This window comes from Schistocerca piceifrons, chromosome X (assembly GCF_021461385.2).
Source record: "Schistocerca piceifrons isolate TAMUIC-IGC-003096 chromosome X, iqSchPice1.1, whole genome shotgun sequence".
NCBI classification, from domain to species: Eukaryota; Metazoa; Arthropoda; class Insecta; order Orthoptera; family Acrididae; genus Schistocerca; species Schistocerca piceifrons.
In genome coordinates, this window is record NC_060149.1 from 463,448,813 (window position 1) to 463,466,995 (window position 18,183).

Consider the following 18,183-nt stretch of genomic DNA (forward strand, 5'->3'; position numbering starts at 1 on the left):
GTAAAGTTAACATTAAAGCTACCAGACACTACAATAACACAGGACTGGAGATTCTCGGCAGAGTACCTGCTAAACAATCTACTACCAGACGATGATCCTTCATAAGACCAACGCCATCGCAGTGACATACGCACGTGGGTGTTAACTACATTAACGGTGGAAACAGCACTCCTTTCGCTCTTGAGGAAGCTGTCCTGGTAACTGTGGAACTCAAAGACAGAATAGTTACAAGCCCATATGAAATTCACTCAGAAACCATTGAAATTGTTGCATCACTGGTCCTCCACTACCTGAAATCAGAGGAAAAGGACACAACAGACCCAAAATAATGCAGACCGACCTGTCTACTGAATGTAATAGGCAAGTCCCAAGACAGCCTACCGTGGGACGGACTGCAGTCACACAGGCAATCTCTGGGCCGCAGCCCATATCAGCATGGATTCAGGCCGCACAAGTCTATCTATGATACAATAAATCGGGCTTTGCGAATAACTCAGTGAACATGGAATATATATGTGGTGGCAATATTAATCGATGTATTTGGCGGTTTTGACAACCTCTCCTTATCGAAAGTTAAGACAAATGAAAACCCCAACAGTATTGTATTGTATTGTATTGTATGTAACAGCTTTATTGGCCACAGCAGAGATATTGTTGTAGAATGGAGAGCAGGCCATTGAAGGTTGTCAAGAAAATCACCAAACTATGGTACATAATCGATATGTGGACCCATATTCTGGGACATTGTCATTGAGCCGCTGGTAGACAACCTAGACAGAGACGATAGAGCAAAAGGAATAACAGTGCACGCTGATAAATAGCTCGTAGTAGTATCGGTGAACTCAAGAAGACACTTAGAAGAAAAACCTTCGCAACTACTCAGACATCAATGACGGGTGTAACAACAAAAAACGATTGATGTGGGGAGTCATCAGGTATGAATTCAGGTAACGGATGCTTTTGATTATGGGAGCTCTGATGGTGCAACGGTACGTCCCGGACTTCCTATGGGAGCTCTGTTGGTGGAACGGTACGTCCCGGACTTCCTATGACCTCATGTGTTACCTCTCATGTGTTATCTCTCATGTGTTATCTCTCATGTGACTGTATTATGGTGCCATTTTCAACATGAAAATTCTCGTCCATACATGATACATATCTCTAAGAATTGTCTGTGTGATGATGAGGTACCAGGTGTTTACAATTGTAGTGTAACAAATGGTTCAAATGGCTCTGAGCACTATGGGACTTAACTTCTAAGGTCATCAGTCTCCTAGAACTTAGAACTACTTAAACCTAACTAACCTAAGGACATCACACACACATCCATGCCCGAGGCAGGAGTCGAACCTGCGATAGTAGCGGTCGCGCGGTTCCAGACTGTAGCACCTAGAACTGCTCGGTCACCTCGGCCGGCTGTCGTGTAACAACGCACGGATGTCCTGTGTGAGTTGTAGTTATTGTATGGCAGCGACATTTGGTAGATATGCTAATGCATTAATATGGAACCGTTTTAAGCAGGAAAAAAATTAGGTCCAGCTTTGGCCACCAGATGCAAATCTGTTGCCTTACAGCCTCTCTTCTATGTCTCCGGTGATCATATTGAAGGAACTGTGTAAGCTGCATATAAACATTCCTTACACGTCCATTTAATTAGGACTTAAATGAATCGTGTACCTACAGTTCCCTATTCTGTGGGAAAGGCATCTGCTCCGAAAAATAAATGAAATCCGTGAAATGTAGGTGCAGTTATAATCGAACCGCCAACGTTTAGTACTTGCAGCAATGACGACAAGAAAAGAAAACTCGGTTAAAATAAATAAATATAAAACTGAATTCGGCGAAATTACAGTGGTTAAATTTGGAAAACATTATAAATTTAATTAATGATTCAATGAATATTAGTAGTCGCCAGCTCACTACGTGAGCAAAATTACTGCCTCTATGATTATTGTCTGTTAATTGTGGGAAACTTATATAAGAATGCTTGGCTTTGTTGCAAGTCGAAAACAGTACAAAATTGGGATATATTGCCCTGGCGTAATTTCATATGGATATGTCACAGTGAACAAATACCTTTATGTTAAGTAGAATCTCATAAAAAATGAATTAGCAATAATCAGAAAACAACAAAATCCCATCAGTAGTAAACAATCACTTAAATGCAAAAATTTCGTGATGTCACTCACTGTAATTCTTAAGGACTTTAATACGCAAATAATTATTTTTGCTTATTTATTACTGAATGCTGCCATTTAGCTTGACAATTACCGTAATGAGATAGCGTCATTTTTCTGTGAGTAACAGTTACATAATTTGCAAAATCAAAATTTTGATTGTAGAAGAATGGCAAGGTTCGTGATATGATTTTAGTGACTCATTTGTTACTTTTATCTTCAACTGTTATTACTGTTCATTAACAATTTCTGCTAATCACTTCATGCAGTTACTACTATTGTTGGCTCAAGGTGTTACCACACCATCCTGACTGAGTGCAGATGCGTAAAAATAAAACCTATTCAGCCATAGGAAAAAATGTCCCTTACTGAATTTTATTTTGTTAAGCGCAGGCTTTCAAGCACTTGCATTAATTATTGTTTTGAAAATCACTGAAGTTTTAGCTACTATTATTTCTTTAAAAAACATTATAATTGTTTCTCAATCATTTGACTCTCTCGGATCGTCAGTAATGATTACGATGGATCCTACGTAGGTATTTTGTCTTAGGCAAAATAAAGGTCAACACTCTGGAATTACTCGGTGTCGGTAAGGCACTGTTCGTTGAAAATGTGATTTCAGGACAGATTTGCACCAGATGTTCAAAATTAGAACCAATTTTTTTCCTGCGTACATCAGTTCCGCGTTGACGCATTAGCACATCTATAAAATTTCGATGGCATACGATAACTGCAACCGACACTTAACCTCTCTGCCACCCGGTACTACTGTGGCCAGGAAGATCACTAGATCTGTCTCCGCATCTGTAGCAGAAATTCGAAAGTCAGAATTCAAGGACAAGTTACAAGAGATGTGGGCCACATAGCTTCAGGAGAGTATACAACGCTTTATGACACTCTTTCCGACCCAATCGCTGACCATCGAGGCCAAAGGAGGTGTGACATCGTGCTGTTAAGTGGGCTGACAGTGCCCAATTATTACTAAATTTGACTCGATACTGTAACCAGTGAAATGAAATCACATATCCTCTCAGCCCGTAAAGTTTCATTTTGTTTTCTCCTTGCCTTCTGGGTGCTTCACTTTTTCTGTCAACCGGTATAATACGTAATTATCTACAGATAAAATGATGGCTCCATAGACAATTTTTTACAAATAGTTAGCTAATGTTCACAAGATATCTAGCTTTGTTAATTTGATGAAAGCCAAATCGGAATGAAAGAAACTTATTACAGAATAAATTTAATACATTACAAGTAGATTTACCAAAATATGAAGACAGGTATAATAAGCGTATCCGCATTGTGATTATGAATTTCTTACAATGCTAACTATTATGGAAGATGTGATTTTTGAAGAGGATAATTTATATTCATACAAGTATGTGCAGTATCTTACATAATAATATAACGAACGCTGTCCACTATATGAAGTGAGCCTTAATAACGTCCCTTAAACTGACTAGTCACTACCCTGGATCAGGACCACATTTATGCGCAGGCTATGTAGATTGCATTCTATGGGACCGCATCACGAAGGCACCCACACGACAAACATATGAAACACAAAAACTGTCGTTGTAGAACGAATTTTCTCTCTGAAGCAGATTGCACACTGATTAGAAATTTCCTGCCAGATTACAACTATGTGACATACCAGGATACGAGTTAGTGGCTGTAAGTCGTTCTTGGATAACTAAGTTGGTGGTTCACCTGCCCACGAAAGGCAAAGGTCCCAGATTATAGTTCCAGGCTGGTAATACCCTTCAATCAGCCAGTTAGTATTTTAAAAAAGTTCACGGTTTCACACTATGATGCGTGTATTCTTACAAACATTAAAGACGCAGAAGAAATTGCTTTACATGGAACTGTCCTTCTGAAATTTTCAATGGACAGCTGATACGAATTAAGTCAGCATTCATCCCCCGCACTCACTGGCGTCAAATTCTAAGAAGCGGCTGGTCAAATGCGTAGCACTTAAGTTGAAAAAATCGCCAAGACTTAAAGAGAAATGCTTAACGGGTGTTTTACAGTTTCAGGTGAGTAAGATCTTGCAGATAGCCGACTTCTTCCGTACCTCATTTCAATCACCCAATCCAGTAAAAAAAGAAAAAAAGAAACTATTTGCACAGGCCTCGGAGCGCCCAACGGTACCGACAGACCGCCATGACATCCTGAGCCGATATGCGTCACTGGAAGTAGATATGGAAAGTATGCGGTCAGCACACCGACCGCTCTCCTAGCCGTTGTCAGTTTTCCTGACTTGAGCCGCTACTACTCAATCGAGTAGCTGCTCAATTTGGCTCGGTCGCTCTGAGTGCGTTCCTCTTGCCATCAACGCTCGGCAGACCTGAACGGTAATCCATTCAAACGCTAGCAAAACCTGACACCACTTAACTCCGGTGATCTGATGGGAACCGGTGTTACCACTGCGTCAAGGTCGTTGGCTAACGAGTCGATGGCACCCGACATTTTTCTTCCCATCACCAGACGTGGATTCTTGAGCTCTTAAAGCTGGTGAAAAGTGTATCCACTAAATTTAATTTGTTAACGAGATATTGCGGGAAATGTACGAAACGAGACGCCTTAAGAACCCAGTCTGTCATCACCAGATAGGATACTGACTCGTGGCGACATTATGCGACAACCGTGAGTGTTTTAACACGAATTTCGAAAGTAAAATAAGAAAACTCGTTTTTAAATTTAAATCCGTTGTTACAAAAATAATTAGTATTGGAGGGCAGCGTGGAGGGTAAAAATCGTAGAGGGAGACCAAGAGATGAATACACCAAGCAGATTTTGAAGGATGTAGGTTGCAGTAGGTACTGGAAGATGAAGAAGCTTGCACAGGATAGAGTAGCATGGAGAGCTGCATCAAACCAGTCTCAGGACTGAAGACCACAACAACAACAACAATTACACTACAGCCAACTGAGAACAGTTCCAAAAATTTACCAAAATCCATATTACAGCATTATGAGTGCTGTACCAGGCATAGTAAGCGAATAACAACAATCTAACTGGGAAGATTAGATATCACTGCAATAAGACATTTGGTACATCGTTCAGTACGATTTGTTATTTTGGATCACCACGAAGTAAAAATCATTCGCTATGAAGCTAAGAGCGATTCAGAAACGGAAATGTCAAATGAAATTACTTGTCGTTTCTATTCAGTGCTCTCAAAAATTAATTACATTATAAATTTTGTATTAAAATTTTATAAATTAATTAATAAACCTCAGATGATGTTTTACAATCTTTCAACTCGCAAAATACGCTAAAACGCTATTTTTGTGATTTGTCACAGTATTTCCTCTGGGAGGGTCCACACTACAGGTTGAGGCTAGGGATCTATAGATTCTAAATATGGCCCTGCCCGGAATCCCTCCTACCTTTTTAGCCTTGTTACAATTGAAAACTACAAAAATTAATAAGTACATGCGTTACAGATTTAGAGTGACTGATATGGTGGTCTACAGTGAATAATTGCTGTTGCTTTGGTCCTGATAAGATGAATTAATCACAAGTAAAATCTGACATATTTCATTTTAAGTTACAGATAGAAATGGAATTACAGGACTCACTTTTTGACAATTTTGTACTCTTGATTGCAGGAAAATGTTCATTGTGCAAAAGAAATAATATAATTTCCTAAAATTATGCTACTAAATGTGGCTAGTTTACACAAATACGACTAAATGAAAATATGGTAAACTCCTAAGATTGGGTGCCTTACATAACTTACATACAGATTGTTACTTATTGAATGTATGTTGCTATCTAGCTATCTGTTACATCTTGGCACTACAGCACAGCTTAAAGAAAATGAGTAATACAGATCACTTAAAAAATAAAAATTTCTTCTATCATTTCTTATCTTTGTACTTTGTGGGGTATTCAACACTCTATATCATTGCACCTGTTCACTTGGGAAATAGAAATTTAAGACCGAATAATGTAAAACTACCATTTATCTGCCAATATTACGTTACGCACTACAAGTATCATAATGATATGTTCAGTCTGTGTTTCAGATAAAAAATTGTGTGAAAGGGAAATAGTATGGTCCCTTATCAAAGGGAGAACTTAACGAATATGCTCTTATAAAGATGCTGCTACTGTACTACTAATCTCATTAAATTCCTTCAGCCCAGTAGCTTCATTAACTATTCTTTTGTCTTACAGCAAAATTTATGGTCTTTACAGAACATGTAAGACCACGCCATTTTATAATAGAAAGTTTCTAATTCTGCTAACACATTTTAGCAAAATGTCAATAGTAATGTACAGTAGTCGTATACATATAAGTAATAGATCTAAATAATACGTATTTCATCTGACAAAACAATCTTTTGGATTTCTACAACTTAAGGCAGCAAAGTGATATACATATTATGTTTCCTTGTTCCGTCTTCTTATTCAAGTGTCAGAAATTTGTGAGCCCAAATACGCAATACCACGTTCTTAACTATTCTCAGTTGCAACTCTCATGAATGCTATTGAATTCTATGGCAAAATGGTGTTTTTACTTCTCTTTTGCTATTAATAACACATACATTTTAGAGAGATTTAGCAGGTCACAACTTAACTCCTGTTTTTCCCTCATGTTTTCATTTGTAAAACAAATTTTCGGTCTTCCTCAGTGACATCCAACGAAACGAAATTTGTCTAGTGAATTTGGAGCTGCATCTATTCCAGCCATGGAAATCGTAAACCTTAACAAAGATGTGGAAGAGAGGAAAGTTAATATTAATTAAATAAAAAGTGAGCTTTAATGAATACAGTCTTTCTTTTGGATAGAGGCAACAAAACTACACAAAGAAAGACCTCAAAGATTTATACGATTCAATGTATTGTGTGAGTAATTTTATAACTATCTGAAGAAAATTGAAGGCAGTGAATATGTTGTTGACAAAATTGATCTAATTTAAATACAAATAGATTTCTTTATCAAAATTGACAAAGCTAGAATTATGTGTATGGCCATGTACTCCATATCTGCTTGTACTAAGACACAAAGTATCACTATGCTGATGGCTTTTTCCTTTGAAAAATCAATTTACAATCTACAATCAATCTAACGTATAGTCTTTATCAAACCTGACAAAGATAGAATTATGTGTACGGCCATGTACTCCATATCTGCCTGTACTAAGACACAAAGTATCTGTATGTTGATGGCTTTTTTCTTTGAAAAATCAATTTACAATCTACAATCAATCTAACGTACCTTTAAACGTTTCGGTTTCTTGTTGACAAAACGCTTTATAGCCACATCGATAAAAATGTATCAGAGCATCTAATATTCTGAGTGTATAATGCTCTAGCAAGAAAACGTTTTTGTTATTGAGGAAACAATAATTGGTGTGCTGCATACTAAGAGCACAAATCAGGCCAAAAATTATTCAAATAACTTATGAAACTGAAATCACTTTTCAGAGCTCAGATAACAACACAGTTTTTAGCCATTATTCTCCACACAAAATAACGCATTTCATTGTATCTATAAATCATCTGCCCATCTCCAACATCCAGTGTTTGAAAAGAACTCTTTCATTCTACAAAAATTGTAATAAATGTTCCTCAGCTAATATCATTCCACGATGAAAGCACTGATCCTCCAACAAAACGTTACTAGCTTGCATTTAGCCTTGACATTACTTCAACTACTAAAGTAGCTGCAATTGTTCCTCAGTAACAGTGTTGACATCTGTCACTTACATGTGCCTCTATTTAACAATTAATCACATTCTGTCTACCAGTTTCTTATTATAATAAAGAAAATCGTGCATATTCTGTTCACAGAAGAGACTCTTGGTCCCAAATCAAGCACTCTCACATCACAGCATTCTAAGTGGCTACCATCTGAATTATCATAGCTTACTCCATTCCCTATTCTTTTCACTCTTGAAATTTAGATTCACCTCTAACTAATCAACCAACTAGAGGTGCAGCTTGAAATCCTTTACCTCTATGAAATATTCCAGAAAAAAGCAATTTGTTGACCTACCTAATCCCCTCTATTTGTTATGCTAGTGTCACATATGTCTACACATAGAGAAGACGTTGAGCGCCATACTTTGACATTTGAAACAAGACTGTTGGTTACTATTCAGCTTTTATCTTTCATCACACACACACACACACACACACACACACACACACACACACTACGCACAGCTCACTTACTCATGGCCACTGCCATCTCTGGGCACTGTGACCCCACTGCAGAGAGTCAAATGAAGGGGGTAGCAACAGTGTGCCAGCCATTAGTTTTTCATCTGGAACAGTTATGTAGATAAGCATGAGTGTCCACAGAAATTTATCCAGGAGGGGACAAGATTAAAAAACTGCCATCTTTATGTAACTGAGTCGTGATTTGGAGAATGTATCAAATCGCAAGAATTAAAGTTGGTAGGACGAAGACAGCAGTTTCATCTGTTTGAATCAAGGATCTGGAATTACCTACTTCTTATAATAAGGTCCAGGGTCTTAAACTAGTTACACTAGTAAGCATTTTTATTCACAGAAAATTAAAAATTTTATCTACAAAATAAATTAGGATGACAAAGAAAATCGTGTTGGACCGGAAGAAAGATAATACGCAAAAAGCAATCGTTAATACTTAAACATATTCGACTACAGGGCAGCTCTTTGTGCCAAGAAAACAGCATTTTTCCATGAACAGATTGATAACCAAACGAACACAACTTATATGTATATTATTACTGAGGCTACACAACTGCCTAAAGTTTTCCGAAATGATAATCTGTGGTTTAATAAATTCGCAGAAAATCAGTTATAGAAACGGAGAAATATATTGTAAAGAATATGAAGTCAATCTCCTCCCTCACTCCCCACTTGCAGACGCCTATGTAGATAAGTGACAGTAGAATGTACTAGGCCAATACCTTAATTTAACGCATTTTATAAAACTATATGGGAAAGTAACAGTTTTATGTTTTGACAAGGTAAACTGTAATTTCGGTTGTACAAATGTTAACAATGTAACTCTGTTTACTAAACAGTTTTTGGACTACGAAAGTTGGTTAAGGAGTTCTTCGTTTACATAGATGAATAGGGAAAAGTATCCTGTGCAGAACTTTACTTCTGAATGTTGGTGTCATGAATAATTACGTGAGAACATTTGAGTTCCGTGGTGTGTGACCAATTTAGAAAGATGGATTCAAACAGTAAAGTGGCATATAATATGGGTGTTTGCCAGTTATCATGAGTATTAAGGATGTGGATAAATTGAGAATTGAAGTCATTGTTTTCGTGGATGAAATTGGCATAATTTAGTAAAAGAAAATCCTGACCAAACAAAGCCATCAGTATACATACAGTCTATGGAATAACTGTTACAGATCGCTGGCAGTTTTGAAAAACAGTAGTATGTGTGGTAAATTACTTTATGAACGGAACACTAGCCGATAGTAGGTGGCAAAATTGACTTATTTTTTCTTGATAAAATTTATATGTGTAACAGCTTGTGATCTGTGCCGTTAGTATTGGTTAAATGAAAAAGTAATAAATCCTTGTTCTGTGAATCAGATCCTAACAGTTTATCTGCCCTATACTAGCTGAAGCTACTTTCAGCAAAACTGGATATGTCAAAAGGATCTCATTTAAACAAAATTTTGGGTAGGAGAGCTGCCATGATATAACGAAAGAGAAAAAACGATAGAGCTGAATGTTTTTCGCTGCCAGCACAAGTATTGTCAAACGCATTTCTAACTACTGGGTGAAGACTGTGTGAGTGAATAACGATGACAAACACAAGAAGCTTTAAAATATAGATTGTTGCTTTTCTCAAGACTCACCTATTAAGTGTGCTTAGCAGCTGCATAGTTGAGAACCTATCAATATGTAAAGTACATGTGTAGAGTCTCTAGTTCGACTTCAAGTTAAGGCATAGTGCTGCATATTAATTTTACTACAGGCACTCATTTTACAGATTGTTACAGATGTTTTTCTTCACGATGTGTAAATCGTGGGAAATGTAGTATGCTGACGACCAGATTGTATAGACTGAAGAGTTTTCTTGTGTTAAAGTCATATATATATCATGTGATAAGACATTTATGTGTATAGATGACTAGGTACAGTTATGGACTATGTTACCAGGATTTACTAACTGTGTCACATTTTTGGTAACCAGCAGAAGTGTAAATGAGCTGTGATGAAGGCCTGTATAAAATGTAGGTAGTTACACATGCTCATCTTATTATAACACTCAAAATTATTGTTCTCAAATTTGAATTCTCTATTTGTTGCCATTAGTGTTAACTTTAAACGTTCAGTTGCTCTTTGTGCCTTAATTGGGCTGTGTGAACCTTAGTAATGCTAGCAAACCCTACAATATCAACATACATTAGGCTATATACGATCGGTTGCTACCATTGATAATTGCACTCTTACAATAGTTTCTAAGGACAGCGAGAAATAGCTTTTTCTTGCATTTTGATTGATTTCAACATACGCGTCAAAACTATGAAAACTTAGTAACTCTAAGGTGATCACTTAGTGACAGTTTTGTTTGTATTTCCTTAATCTTAACTACTATTATTGTCAGACAAGCACGTTTTTCTGAAAGCTGCGCGAGGGTAAGCATATAAGCATAACACATTGTTCTATTGAAACAGGACACGTCACACTGTATTTGAGTAAGTATGACCTTTCTAATTGAGGTAATTATTGTTGTTAGAGAGAAAATAATTAACATGTAAATGAAAAACTTATGAAACAGATAATGGAAGGAGACAGTTGTGGATTAGGGGAGGGTACAGAGACCAAACTGAACCACAGGTGATAAATTCGGGAGAAAGTTACTACAATACCTGAGATAAGCAGGGATCAGGATAGAATACCTTATAAAGGTGACAATGTGTTTTAGAGCACAAAATTAATGAAACTGAAGAGAAACTGGATCAAAATTTTGTAGAGGTAAAGCAGAAATCTAATGCAAGACAAGGGCAATTGGAACAGGTCTCTGAAGAATCAGAAAGCTTGAGTAATAAAATAAAGGTTCACGCAGAGATTTGTAGGAAAATAGCGGAAAAAGTGCGAGTGCACAGTTTTGCATTGAATTTATTGAAGAACATTAGTGCCAGGGAAATAAGTGCGTGAAAGATATTCATGAATCAAGAGAGGTTACAAATGAAGTAAAAGAGATGGTAGACAAACTAGAAAGGAAAGTATGGGTAGAAGTAATTTACATAATACCACAAATCATTGCAATTAGAGAAAACAATTTTAATACCTGTAGACATGCGGCTTCTGATTTGTGAGTCGGACAGTAAGTGTACCTAGATGGCTGAGATGATTAAAACTACTAGCCTAGAAAAGTGGAACATGTTGTTGTGGGGGAAGTCCTGGCCCACCAAAAATTTTTAACCATCACCATCGATCTGTTTCAGTGTCTATAGGCAGCTGAAATTCTGATTTCTCTCAATAAATTTTTAAAATCTTGAATATGATCTTACATGCAATTTGCACACCATAGCTTTTGAGGATGGTTTAAAAAGTTGGTTTACTACAGAATAAATGGAAAGGTACAAGATAAGACAAGCGAGGAATTCACTGATAGGTGACAGAATAGAACAACGATACGATGTATTAGAAAATGACACATTTTTGGAAAAATAACGAACTGCACAAAAATAGAAAGATGTAAGAATGGCATATATGAGGGCTCTCAAGTTTGAAGATAAATGGCAAAGAATATGAAACAGTTTTCTGTGGACATAACTAAGGGATTAAAGTATTTACTCAATATCCTTGAGTATGGTCTATTACCGAAAACATATTGCCGAAGTAACCAGCAGGTGAGATGAGATTTATACTCTCAAATAATAAACAGTGGCAGGAGTTAGCTGATGGGAGATTCATAATACTAGATATGACCCTAGTACTGGTGTAGTAAATCAGGGTTACCGAGGACTGACAAACCAAATGACTCGAGTTAGTGAGAGAGCTAAGAGCAGAGTTAAAGTATCTTTTAGAGAAAATAATCATTTTAGGAAATAAATTATCATTTTAGGAAAATGAAACTCCACGTCAGTGAAGAGAGTGCTGAGGTAAGGTTTAACTCAGGATCCAACTATTTAGTCTACAAAAAAAATGGTCAAAATGATAATGGAAGATACAGTATTTTGGTATAGTAAGAGGGTATGTTAGTGGCAAACAGTGTGCAATGTACCTCATGTTATATGCAGGGAAGATGGAGTAAATATGATTAAGGAGTATTTTGAGGAATTATGTGCTGTGGATGAAGGATTACAGAAATAAGAACATAAAAGGAAGATATGTGAAGAATGTGGAAATGTAGAAAGTAGAGAGAACATTAATAGTCAACAAAGTAGGAGTACAGAGCGTGCAGTAAACAGTGGTAACAGTAAGTTTAGAGGAGAGGATTCTGAAGGGAGTCATGATGAGAAGAACGTGGCAGAGGATACTTCACGTGAAATATGACTGGAAACAACAAATGATGTTCACTTCTGCATAATTGTACAGGATGTGTTGCAGGTGAGGAAGTTAATGTAGTTTTTATTCAGAAAGGCACTGAAGAGAGTATAAGTTAGGAAAATGAAGTTCATTTAGCAGAATCAAATGCAATAAGAAGGGGAAACGTTTGGGAAATATTAATCAAAGGAAACTGTGGACTCAGGATACTACAGAAAGGGACTTGTTCGAAGAAGATGATCTGGATGTTGCACACTGAAGTACATGGTTTTAAATTTAAGGGGTTACCAGACACAAGAATTAAAGTGTCACTAATTGCCAAAACTGTATTTTAACCGAATAAAAATAGTAACGATTTAGTTGAAATTCCTGTTTTGCAAAGAAAGTTGTAGGGTGAGAGGTAAAGCGAGTAAATAGATTAAAAGGCAAGTATATTTGATTTTTTAAATTGGATTTGTATTCTGATAATGGAGTGTGATTTTTCTGGTTTTTCTAATCTTTGCTTACACATGATATTGAGACTGGGTTAGAGGATTAAATGTGAAGTTTAAATAAACTGTAAATTTAATTATTTGATTAAGTAACATGACGCATTAGTGATGAGTTTTAGGTTTGATGAAATGTAATTAGTGTACGAACTATTAGTGCATAAATAAAATATAAGTTTCAATATTAATAGGGATGACATAAAGAATTTCGGAAAAGTATTTGAAATTAACCTGCCAGGGGAAGACATTGTGAGTAATAAACAAAAATTAAATAAAGTAACTAAAGTACAGAAGATTACTGAAGATAAAAGAGAACAACGAAAACAGATTTTGTGGAACAGTAAAGCATTTTTGAAGATGCTAGCAGAGATACTAAATTTTGACTGTAAATTGGTGGTGAAATCCCATGCAACTTTTGCTTCAGAATCTTACCCCATACCATTGTTTAGGAGGGTTGGCTTGGCTACGGAAATTGTATGATGGAGTAACATTTGCGACTGATTCTAGGAAATTAAACACCTTTATAAGAGCACAGACAGGTATGCCTGAAGATTAAAGAAAAGAGGAAGGAACTCCATGATGCATAGTAAAAATCCAACTGATGCATACTGACAAGTTCCTCTAGCTAAATAATTCTGGAATAATAACGTTTTTTGTGTAAGGGACTTCATAACAATATAAAGTGGTATATATAGACTCAGTGAATTGTGGTCAGAATTTATAATGTTTCTAACCAGGTACTAGTGGAATTCCAAAATTAACAAATTATGTTCCCTATTTTTTGGTTGCAACTAGTCACTGGGAAGAACATACTCAAATTTTTCATGATATTTGTAAATCTGTACAGAAGGGAGGTATGATATTGAGATTGAAGATGTCAGAATCTGTATAAAGTAAATGACATTTTGGGACATATAATTTGCACACACGAGGTTAAAGAAGATCTTGAAAAATAAAAGCTGTTCAGAAGTGTCTATCTCTCAAGAGTGAGAGGCAGTTGAAATCATTTTTAGGATTTTGTAGATTTTATTGAAAATTTATGAAAGGGTAGTGTTTTAATGAACTGTATTCAACCAATTTTGTTAGAGTCTGAAGTTAGTTATGTTTAGGTTGAACATTTTCTAAAATCTTTTAGGAACTGAGATGTGATTGATCTGAGGATGAAATGTTGAGCAATCCAGATTTAAAAAATTATTTCATTTCGGGCCAGATAGCAGCAGATATGGAATCAGGGAAAAATTAGTTAAAAATTTCAGGACGAATGACAAGAACGATTTTTAGACTATTGCTTTTACCAGAATAATTTCTAGAAAATTTGAAAAAAATTAAGTATTTCAGATAAAAGAGGCTCTTGCAACAGTAAGAAGATTTATGACATTTAAAAATTGCCCACGGGGTACCTCATAAGTGTTCATACTGAACACAAATCACTGAATATTATCGAAAACTATATGTTGCTACAAGGTACATTAACGTGTTGAGCTTTGTTCCTCCAGAAATTTCAATTTTGCGTTAAATAATTGAAAGGTGTTACATTAATAAACCTGACGCATTTCAAAGATTACCTTTTGAGGCAGGAAGGAATACTAAAATACAAAATGAGGACGAACACATTTCATTATTTTATCAAACAGGAATGCAAAGGGAAAGTGAAACTGAGAAAATATAAAAAAAAGTGAGAAGAGAGAGATGTCAGAATCTGAAAACTGATAAAACAAATTTATGATGATTTAGCAGAAAGCTACCTAATTTTTTAAAAAAGTCTGTAGAGTGGTATTTTTCAAAATGACAGATGGAAACTCAGCTGACTGGAAAGTGTGTTATCCCACAAAGCATGCAGACAAAATATCTGATTATATACACCTTAGTTATGCTCATTTCAGTCCTAAAACATGCTTCGAAAAACTTAAAAAATGTGTTTACTTCGATACCAGGTCAAGAATCGTTTATAATAGAGTAAAACATGTGACAAATGTCAGTGGATTTACTTTAGCTACAAAAGCAGTAGACTACCAATACAGAATGTAAATACCAATGGCATTACAAAAGTAGGATTTGTAGGTGGAAATTTGTATGGTTCACTGCCAAAACCAACAGAAAATGTTAGTTACGTCTCTATGTTTCTTAAAATTATATAGAAATTTATGAGATTGTACTCTGAATAAAAACCAAATCGAAATCTTTGTTTAATCATTAGTAGAAATAGTATTTTGTCAAACATTGGTTCACAGTTCACTCCAGAAACATGGAAACAAGGGAAGGATTCATACTGGGCAACTGTTGTTCATATATCATAATACATGCCAACTAGTAACCTATCAGCAAGATGCATAAGGGAAATCAGCAGGTCATATGGGACCTATTCCAATAAAAACCGCACCACTTTTATAAAATTTGTAAATTGTACAATAGTACCAACTTTACACCTTATGAGATAATGACTGCTAGGAACCAACTAATTTTCTTCAGGGAGAGATTTAGATGTAAATGAAAAATGAAAATAGTAAGGGAGGACTGGGACCAAAAATTTTGGGAATGGGAATGAAACATGGAGACAAATCAAAAGTGACTGAAATCAAAGTAGAAGATACACTTTTAGTAAAAACACAAGTCTCACCCAAAAATCTAAACTGACAACTTCCTAAACTTTATAATTTATACTATGGGCATTTTAGGTTAGTCAATGTACCACATCCCAATGCTTATTTTCCTTTGTATCCTAAATCGAAGAAAATGTTTGAGCTTGGAAGTGTTGTAGATCCTACACCTTACAAACACAGATTTGACAGAAGAAGTAATGTTTTGTTAAAACATAAGTAATGTTTTGTTCAAAGAGAATACTGACGAGAAAATCATGTATGGGACCTAGGAAAGCAGGAACTCCTATTACGCAGATAAGTCTAATAAATAAGAGACTGATGATGGTACTAGTGGCAATAATACTAATAATAACAAGAAACTATGACTACTGAAACTATTTGCTTAAATTCAAGTAAGAAATATGAAAAACCACAAAATGATATTAAATACATGATGTATGATTATTGCAAATTTAGGAACTAATTTTGTTGTAATCCATTTGTGAGTGTGACAACTACACCACCTGGTCAAAAGTACTTGGACGCTGGTTAATGGTCAATAAAACTCAGTATCTACGCAAGACTGCCTTATCTATGCTTGGAACACTTTCAGTAGGGAGTCTGAATATCTGTAGAGAAATTACAGCCCAGTTCTTACTCAAGAGCTGAATCCAGAGAGACTAGTGATGTAGAAAACAGGTATTGAGTGATGTACTGAAGTCCATGTTCTAGTACTTTCGAGTTGACAAGTGATTCTTTTTGGTTATTTCATATGATTTTTTTTCAATGAGCCTCTGCAATGTTCGACATTCACTGTCTGTTAGTACATGAGCTCTCCTTGTACTTCGTTTAGTTGAGGTTTTTTCTTTGCATTTCCATTTCACAGTCACATCACCAATAGTTGATATGGGCAACTTTATAAATGTTGAAATGTTCATGGTATATTTGTTGCTCAGGTGACAACCAGTGACTCGCCTTGTTCTAACTCACTGAGCTCGTCTGACCAACCCTTTCTGCTGTTACTGCTTGTGTACTGACAAAACAATATTCATTTCATTTTATACTGGCAGCTTCACTTTTCATGACATTTAGTGGTCAATTCGTTTACGTAGGCGTTAGAGATACTTTTCATCCGATAGTGTACTTTTGCATATTGTCCTGAATTATGAAAAAGCACATACTTTACAGGTATAAGAATTTAAGTCTACTTTAAAGATACAAGGTTTACAATTTCTTTAAAAAATATGTTGAAGGCATCATTTTAGAAATAATATTAAGGAATTTTTTGTTTCTAAGGTGAATTATTTTTGTCTCACGTTATAAGGATAATATCCAAACTTGTGATTATGTTACAGTCATTTAATGTCTCTCTAGATGTTTTCCATTTTGTTTAAATTGATGTTTTGTATTAATTATGTTGACTGTTCCAAAAACTCTTTTCATTTCATTTATGTACAGTGTTAACTAAGAAACCTAAATTTAAAGAAATTTAATACCAGTTATAGACAGTAGGTTGCTTTTAAAATATTTTCATAGTATATGATCTGAGGTTTGATTCTTATGTTTGTGCCTGTAGTATTGAATGTGGATATTTTCATTTTGGTATGTAATGCTTAAAATTGCAATATGGGTGAATTGTTGATGACAACAGCATAGGTTCCAAAATTAATTTTCCACACTGCAGCAGAGTGTGTGTTGATATGAAACCAAAAAGATTTAAACTATGTGACAGATGAAGACTCGAACCCAGAACCTTTGCCCTTTAGGCGGCCGGTGTGGCCGAGCGGTACTAGGCGCTTCGTTTTGAAACCACACGACTGCTACGATCGCAGGTTCGAATCCTGCCTCAGGCATGGATGTCTGTGATGTCCTTAGGTTAATTAGGTTTAAGTAGTTTTAAGCTCTAGGGGACCGATGACCTCAAATGTTAAGTTCCATAGTGATCAGAGCAATTTGAACCATTTTTGAACCTCTGCCTTTAGTGGGCAAGTGCTCTTAGTAAGGTTGGAGATGAGGTACTGACAGAAGCAAAGCTGTGAAGACATGTCATGAGACGTGGTCAGGTAGCTGAGCTTGTAGAGCACTTGCCCGTGAAGACAAAAAGGTTACAAGTTTCAGTATTGGACACAATTTTTACCCACCATGAAGTTTCAGTGGCATGAGTCCATCAACTTAATAAGTGTTCAAGCGTGTAAAGACATACACTTAATAAATTAGGAGTTTCATGTAATATACCAGGACACCAAAAAACAAATGGAGTGATAAATGCATGCCAGAGTTATCTAGAACAACTATATAGCTAAGTGACACTGGCATTTTCCAGGCGAAATCACGAGTAGTTTTTGAGAATATATTAATTTATTGGCTTCCATAGATGACTTTCATAACAGTAACTGTTTCAAGTTTTGAGAAATTTTGTTGTATATTTGGCTCTACAAAGCTGAATGTAGTTATTCTGTTTCGAGAACTGATTTT

General features: G+C 35.8%; 1 protein-coding gene across 1 annotated transcript in view; it reads right to left on the reverse strand.

Moving 5' to 3' along the window:
• Positions 1-272: 272 nt before the first annotated feature.
• LOC124722428 overlaps positions 273-18,183 on the reverse strand; it is a 132,589-nt gene continuing 114,678 nt past the window's right edge. The window contains exon 10 of the mRNA XM_047247592.1: positions 273-290. Within this exon, the coding sequence (XP_047103548.1) occupies positions 273-290 (18 nt within the window). The remainder of the gene's footprint in view (positions 291-18,183) is intronic.